The 8356-nt window shown below is 39.4% G+C and overlaps 1 protein-coding gene across 2 annotated transcripts; it reads left to right on the top strand.

Moving 5' to 3' along the window:
• The first annotated feature begins 3159 nt into the window (after positions 1-3159).
• zbtb14 (zinc finger and BTB domain containing 14) lies at positions 3160-6919 on the top strand. 2 transcript variants are annotated; one of them, XM_081352723.1, is made up of 2 exons: positions 3160-3354; positions 5065-6696. In XM_081352723.1, the coding sequence occupies exon 2, from the start codon at positions 5079-5081 to the stop codon at positions 6402-6404; it is 1326 nt and encodes a 441-aa protein (XP_081208849.1). In that variant the 5' UTR covers positions 3160-3354; positions 5065-5078; the 3' UTR covers positions 6405-6696. The 2 variants fall into 2 exon arrangements, with proteins under 2 accessions (XP_081208849.1, XP_081208848.1); XM_081352722.1 differs by lacking the exon at positions 3160-3354 and adding an exon at positions 3426-3872 and having other exon boundaries at positions 5065-6919.
• Positions 6920-8356: the final 1437 nt, after the last annotated feature.

Below are 8356 nucleotides of genomic sequence, written 5' to 3'. Positions count from 1 at the left end.
CACACACTCTCACACATGCACACACACTCACATAATCTCACACACTCTCACACGCACACACTGACACAATCACCCACACACACACACACACACACACACACACACACACACACACACACTCACTCACTCACTCACTCACTCACATAATCACACACTCACATAATCACACACTGACACAATCTCACACACACACACACACACACACACACACACACACACTCACTCACTCACTCACTCACTCACATAATCACACACTCACATAATCACACACTCTCACATACTCACACACACACACTCCCATAATCACACACTCTCAAAAACGCACACACTCACATAATCACACACGCACACACACTCTTACAAAATCACACACACATACACTCACATAATCACTCACACACACACACACACACACACTCACATAATCACACACTCTCTCTCTCTCTCACACACACACACACACACACACACACACACACGCTTACAGGCGCCGTCTGCCGCACTGGATCTGTTACTGCATGACAAGGGAACAATTCTGCTTTTTTTGTGAGAAGACAAAAGTATATAGACATTTTAGGAACTCCTATACGAGCGCAGTGTGTAGTCAAACCACGGGACTGAAGAATATGTGAAATATAACGGATATCTACATTTATTTATTATACTGCTCTATCACTTTAAAAAAAGGACAAACTTTGCACAATATTTAACCAGGCAAAGATGTGCCATCCTCACCCGCCGCCCCTCATCGCCTCATCTCTGAATATGACACACAGATGACAGTTTGAGAATATGAATATGCCACATTTTCTCACTACGCCATGTATCCTAGAGACGTGTTATGTTGTTTTACTTGAATTATACGCCTGTTTTTTTGTTTCTTCTTGAAAACTGTTGAGTCTAGAGGAACTAAACTGTCTGAAATATCAATCCCAGAGTTCTCCTCGCCACATCTGAGCCTTAACTGTACAGAACGGAAGCCCAAATGTGTGTGTTCTGTCCTAGTTTGTTTCTCAATTCAGTGTGTGATGTGCAGTGTCGCCGCCCTGCTGACTGTTTCCCACTCAAGCTCAAATAAAAGCTCAATTCCATTTCTGATAACTTTCTGTTTCCATTCATCCGTCTGTGGTGAGAATATGCATCCATTAATATGGCGTTTTCTATAATACAGAACAAATTAATTGGGTTTTACAAGATTATGCAAGCGTCACTTTCACTGAACCATTTCAGGACAAATTATTTGATATTTAAACATTTGCAAAGGACAGGATTTTCTCCAAGAATTTGAGTTATTTTAAATTCATTTCTGGGTTCGTACAAGATGCTTAAATGGAAAACCCTTGAACAGACATATTTATGAAGAAAAAGTACTTGAATTATTGAAAGATATATGAAATTAGTGTTTCATTTTTTTGATGAAACGATATTTTTATGCTGCATGTCTCATATGGATATAAAGACATTTCGCTGTCTATGAGCCTGATATTGCTCAGATAAATATCCAAGTATATGACAAAACGCAGTTTGAATAAAGAAATCAATATCTTTATCATAATATCCTTTCTATGGTTAAAGTTACCTATACTTGTCATTGTATATACTTTGTATCTTACTATTTTGTTTTATTAGTATATTTTTATTTATGTTTACCTTTTTTAGAATTTGAAAGATAGTAAAGATATTGTTTTGATAAATGAGATTTAATTTTACAGTATCTGTACAAACCCTGTCATTCTCATTATGAATTATTGATTCGTTTGGTGGTGGTCATCATGTATCACGGTAATATCATGTTTTTGGACACGGTAACACCATTGAAATCTTTTAGGAGTGCCATGAAATTGTGCAATCATTCAGTACCACAGTATCAAAACATCATGGTATTTTATCATCATGTACTTTATGTACTTACGAGTAAATAGTCCACACAATTTAATTAATTAATTTGAATCTTATTATAGTCTATAATATAATAATATATTTTTTTATTTTGCCTACCCAGCTAACAAATATGTTCTAAGAACGTTTTGCTACTGTTCCCATTAAAGGGGTGGTTGATTATGATTTGACTTTTCTAGCTTTAGTTAGTGTGTAATGTTGGTGTTTGAGCATAAACAACATCTGCAAAGTAAGTTACAACGCTCAAAGTTCAAAGCAAAGGGAGATATTTGCTTTTAAAGAAATTGCTTTTTAAGGACTACTGGTAGGGACTACACGACATTCCTCCCGGGTTAGTGACATCACTAACCCTAAAATTTACATAAACCCCGCCCCCGGGAATGCAATTTATAGATTATCATGACAGAATATGCTAATCAATGACTAGAAGATAACCACACATAAGCTACACATAATCTACACAAATAAATTCACCAACTAACTGTTCAGAAATGTTGTCTACATGTTGTCACTTCTTCTTGAGTCTCTCCATCTTTCTGACTCCGGTTTGAACATAAAAGGCCAAAAGTTTTCGAAATTTTCAGCGCATGTCTGTGAGGTAATAGGAGCTGATAACACATGCGCTCTTGAAGCTCCGCCCTCTCATTTGCATTTGAATGGACAGACAAAAATGGTGTGTTTTTGCTCACCCAAAAATGACAATTTTAACATTATATAAAAATATCTGTGGGGTATTTTGAGCTAAAACTTCAAATACACACTCTGGGGACATCAGAGACTTATTTTACATCTTATGAAAAGGGCATTATACCCCCCCCCCCCTTTAAGCTATAAAATGTTGTACTTTCTCTTAACGTTACATGTTTTAAACATTTTAAAAAGCAAGCTTTAAACATTATGGGAACGTTACATTTGAATGTTCTCCTAACGTTCTGAAACAAGTAGTAACATTTAAAAACATAAGACGAACGTCCAAATAAAATGTTTCCGTGGAATAAAACGTTCCATAAACGATTTATAACATTTTGAGAACATTATTAGATAACTTCGAACAAATGTAACTGAAAGAACGTTTTTTCATAACTTTTCACAATACGTCTAAACGTATTAAACTAATTTCACTTTCTGAGGTAAATGAATCTGGACGTGCACTCGCTCCTCCCGCGCGTCACAGTATGGTTCGCGCTCCAGAGATCTGCGTTGCGTCATTTGCGTACGCGTGCCTGCGCATCCCTGTGTGTGTGTGAGTGTTTGGGCTGCGCAGTTTGCGTAACTGTGCCCGTGTCTACGCACGAGCCTCGGTCACTCGCTCTCCGCAGTTCCGTGCTGGCGCAGCGCGTCCTTCCGCCTGTGCTCGTCCTCGGCCTCGCACACAACAACAAAGTATAAAATTCTGCACTGGCTTTCTGACATTCAACACACACTTTCACAGTGGATCAAAATAGCACAATAAAGGTAAGAAATTTATTTTTGGAGCAGACTGAAGCAGCTGCTGAATTATTGCATAATGTTTTGCGCGGGATGGCGGCGCGCGCCCGGCGCGGGAGTGTTCGTCATGGCCCGCGCAGCTCGCGCCACTAAATTCACCTCAGCGCGCCGCGATCCGTCGAGCTCCCGTTTATCGAGCACATTCCGCTGCTCTCCAGTGCTGGTCGGTGCTCTGGGCTTCTCCGGGCTCGTGTAGTGGGAAAGACGGACGATAGTTGGTCGTTTTTGTTCGTTTTATGTCGGCTGACGATTATTTATGTGCTAATGCTAAGATTAGCTTCCAGAGAAGCAAAACAGACTAGCGCAGAAATGGCAAAAAACACCGATTAAACTTCAGTTTATTGGCCGAGGAAGATATTTAGAGGGAAAACGACTTTTTTTATTTGATAAAAACACACCTCTTGTGTTTATATGAAGTAGTTTTGGCGTTTGTGGCCCGTGGCAGTCCATTCAGAACAAACCACAAGCATCATGTGTCCATTAAGGTATCAATGATCTTTAACAAACCACCTGAAATGTGTTTTAATGCATTATGTTCTGTTTTCAAATGTGATGTTAAATGATTATTTATTAAAATGAGGCGTGACTTCATTCGTTTGGTTTTATCAGACACAAGTTAAATGCTCATAATAATTTTTCATAGAGAACTTACATAACCTAGGCTATATGTGTAAATACGAAATATATTGTATAATATATAGAATAAAGTGTACATATTTTAAGTAATTAGCCAAAATAGTAACATGATTTTTGGACATGTTAGTTCCTTGAAAGTAAAATTGTAAATCAAAAAGGCCAAATGCCAATTAGTTGGTCAGTTTGCTATATATTACACTATATATTGCAGTTTATTAATAAATAATTTATCTATGCTCATAATTTAAGTAAATGTGCCTTGTAATTTTTAATTAAAAGTAACGTTTACTGGCAAGAGGGCAGGACAACCTGTCACTCACATGAGATTGACCAATAGCAAACCACAACCATCCAATCAAGTCCCGCCCTTCATTTGACTCGCCGTTTCACTCAGATATACGACTAGCACAACTTCCGTTTCATGCTGACTTTAATGTAGTTTTGTCACGATACTGGAATGTCCAACTTCGAAACGATACCTTGAAAAATATCGATGTTCGATACCACGGGGAAAACTGCCATATACACACCATCATTATGTTACAATAGCTTTCACACCGCACATGGAGACTTGAATCGTTGAACTACATTTACAAAAAGTAAACTGTAATAAAATAAGAACAAATAAACAAATTGCAAACGATAGCACAAATAAATACAATAGAATAAAGAGATAAATGATGTTTTTCTAGTGGGTCTATCAGTATTCAGGTAAGAAATACTACAGAAATTAATCAAATGTAAAATAACACTGGATAGTTTTCATTGTACAGATTAATGCTTATAATTGAAGTTATTCAGTCATGAGCAGCGAGTGATTGCGAAACCTGTGGAAATTACTAAAGTTATACAAGCACTATTTAACCCGGAGCGAATGAGAGGAGGCGGCGACCATTTCAGTATCGAAATATCGGTATTTTTGACGACGTTATTTTAACGTACCATGCTTTGTCCCAAAGTTTTAATTTGATTCCATCACTGTATTTGTAAGCTACTCGATCTCTGTATCAATCAAGCTTATTTCTCGCTCTCTTCCCGTAGGATCCCGCTCCAGTATGTCCGAAACTGTGAAGTATGTGGACGATGAGCACAGGACCATCTTTCTGAAGCTACTGAACGAGCAGCGACTGGAAGGAGAGCACTGCGACATCGCCGTCGTGGTGGAGGATGTGAAGTTCAGAGCGCATCGCTGTGTGTTAGCGGCCTGCAGCAACTACTTCAAAAAACTCTTTAAGAAACACGAGGTGGACAGTTCGTCCGTTATCGAGATCGACTTCATCCGCGCGGACATCTTCGAGGAGGTGCTCAACTACATGTACACCGCGAAGATCTCGGTCAAGAAGAAGGACGTGAATCTGATGATGTCCTCCGGGCAGATTCTCGGGATACGCTTTCTGGATAAGCTCTGCTCACAGAAACGCGACATGTCGCCCGACGAGAAAAACAACGATGCTAGGAACGCGAAGTTCCCGTACGACATGGTAAAAATGGGGCTTCCGACGGAAGATCCTCCGCTGAATCCGGACGGCGACGTTCAGGTGCTCGGCGACCAAGACGACACGCCGTCAGACGACATCGTTGAGGAAGCGCAAGCCAATCACGACTTAGACAAATCGCCTAATAACGCCTTACGAGTGCAGGAGGCTATCCTGAAAGAGCTAGCGCAGGAAGAGGTGCACAAAGTTAGCTGCTACGACCAAGAAGTGGAAGCTATCGACGCCGAACCTAAAGAATTAGCGGCTCAGACGCTCTCGTTCGCCGATAGCATGGGCGACGTGAAAGACGAGCAGCCGCCGGGATGGACGACGGCAACCGCCGACATGAAGTTCGAGTATCTTCTCTACGGCCACCGGGATCAGTTAGCGTGCCACGTGTGCGGGAAAACCTTCATGGACGAGAATCGGCTGCGGAAACACGAGAAGCTTCACTCGGCTGACAGACCGTTCATATGCGAGATCTGCACTAAAGCGTTCACGACGCAAGCTCACTTAAAAGAACACTTGAAGATCCACACGGGCTTCAAACCGTATCGCTGCGACGCTTGCGGGAAGTCGTTCATCCGCGCGCCGGATCTGAAGAAGCACGAGCGCGTTCACAGCAACGAGCGGCCGTTCGGGTGCCAGATGTGCGAAAAGGCGTTCAAGCACAAGTCGCATCTGAAGGATCACGAGCGACGGCACCGAGGGGAGAAGCCGTTCGTGTGCAACTCGTGCACAAAGGCCTTCGCCAAAGCGTCCGACCTGAAGAGACACGAGAACAACATGCACAGCGAACGCAAACAGCTGCCCGGCGGCGGACTGCAGAGCGAGACCGAACAGCTGCAAGCGGCGGCGATGGCGGCCGAAGCCGAGCAACAGCTGGAGTCCATCGCCTGCTCGTAACACACTTCAGTCTTACTACTGTTCACACACATTCTTTCCTCTCGTTTTAGAATTGTTTCTTTTTATATGTAAATGGTGCGAAACGTTTTTCTCTTATTGTACAGTTCATACCAAATGTATTTGAGTATTTATGGCAGCTGACGGACGATGAATTGTTCGGTGAACCGGACGCGTTTGTGATGTTGTTGTGGCGAGAGTGGAGGAGTCGCTCCATCCGTTCCCGTTGGCGAAAGCTGCGGCGATTTACACTTCGAGATATTTTTGCTGTAATAAAAGACTGGTGAATCATTCAACCGTTGTGATGTCATTTCCTGCTGTTTGTTTTTCCCACTGAGACTCGTGATGCTTAGACTAGTCTTAACACGTTAGTCATGTGTTTTTCTCTCTAAGCCTGCTCATAAAGTCATGTAAAATGTCTAATTTGAATCTTTCTTTGTTAACTGCTAAATAGTTCTTATGAGGCACTTTTGTGAAAATCCAGCTTTTAATGTAGTTTATGTGTCTATGTGGTGTTTTTAATCTGCTTTAAGACACACCATGTGTAAGTTCATAAGTCGACAGCATTGCTGAGTATTTCCTCCTTAAAACTGCAGTGAACCAAAGACAGTCTCAAACACACGCTTTGAAATCGCTGGTGTTTCTGACGTCACAAACTACCTTGTAACCAATCAGATCAACGTGTGATCGTCAACCAGTGGATCTCTGAGCTGAGTGAGTGAGTGGAGGCGGGGCTCATTTGCATATTCATAGAACCACGCATACTAAATGAGGCGAGGGTATCAAGTTACATTCAAGATATTATAAAGCATTAAGAATTTTTTTCAAGGAAGAAAACGTTTAAAATACGAGTTTTAAGGGATACAGTTATTGACTAACGGGACGTTAAAGCTGTAGCCCGTAACTGGAGTTTCCTCTTTCTGTTGAGGCAATATCGGGGAATTTCAAAATAGTGTTTTACAGGACTGGAAAAGTCATGCAACTTAAATACTAATTCTTGATATCAAGAATTAAATTTCACTAGTAAAAACTATAATTCTTGATATCTGTAATTGTATTTTCACTAGTGAAATGTCACCATAGGCTGCCATTCAAAATCTGATGGTTGTTGATATCAAGAATTGATTTCTTACTAGTTGATATTCCAATTTCACTTATCAGAAATACAATTCTTACTAGTAAAAACCTTTATTTTTGATATCAAGAATTAAGTTGTCACTTGTTGAAATGTCTATTCTTGATATCAACAACTGGATTGCTACTAGTAATGTTAATTTTTGATATCAATAATTCCATTTTCCGTAGTGATAATGTTAATTTCTGATATCATGAATGTGATTGTTACTAGTAAGAAAGCCATTTTAGATATCTGAAATTGAATTGATATCAGGAATTCACATTTTTACTATAAGAAATACAAAGATGATATGTGTATTCGGAATTTCAACTAGTAAGAAATCAGTTCTTGATATCAACAATTGAATTTGAATGGCAGCCCATGGTGACATTTCACTAGTGAAAGTACAATTACAGATATCAAGAATTATAGTATTTACTAGTTGAAATTCAATTGTTGATATCTAGAATGAGCATTTTAATTAGTAAAAATGTAATTGTTGATATCAAAAATTGCCATTGTTACTAGTATAAATCTAATTCCTGATATCAGTAACTATAATTTGAACTAGTGAAAACTGAATTGTTGATATCAAGAATTCATATCCTAGAAATGAATAAAAGTTAAAACGGCTTGCCATAAATAGACTCCCGTTCAAATTCAATTGTTGGTATCAAGAATTGATTTCTTACTAGTTAATATTCCATTTTCACATATCAGAAATACAATTCTTACTAGTAAAAAACATAATTTTTTATATCAATAATTATATGTTTACTAGTGTAAATGTTCTTGATATCAGCAATTGAATTGCTAATAGAAACATTTTCATTTTTGA

This window comes from Scardinius erythrophthalmus (genome assembly GCF_964197995.2).
Source record: "Scardinius erythrophthalmus genome assembly, chromosome: 22".
Lineage (NCBI taxonomy): Eukaryota > Metazoa > Chordata > Actinopteri > Cypriniformes > Leuciscidae > Scardinius > Scardinius erythrophthalmus.
Note: the sequence above shows the minus strand (reverse complement) of the source record. Positions and strands in the feature narration are given on the sequence as shown.

Excerpts from the sequence above, each read along its gene's own strand:
- zbtb14 (XM_081352722.1), top strand. The coding sequence starts at position 5,079 with ATGTCCGAAACTGTGAAGTATGTGGACGATGAGCACAGGACCATCTTT.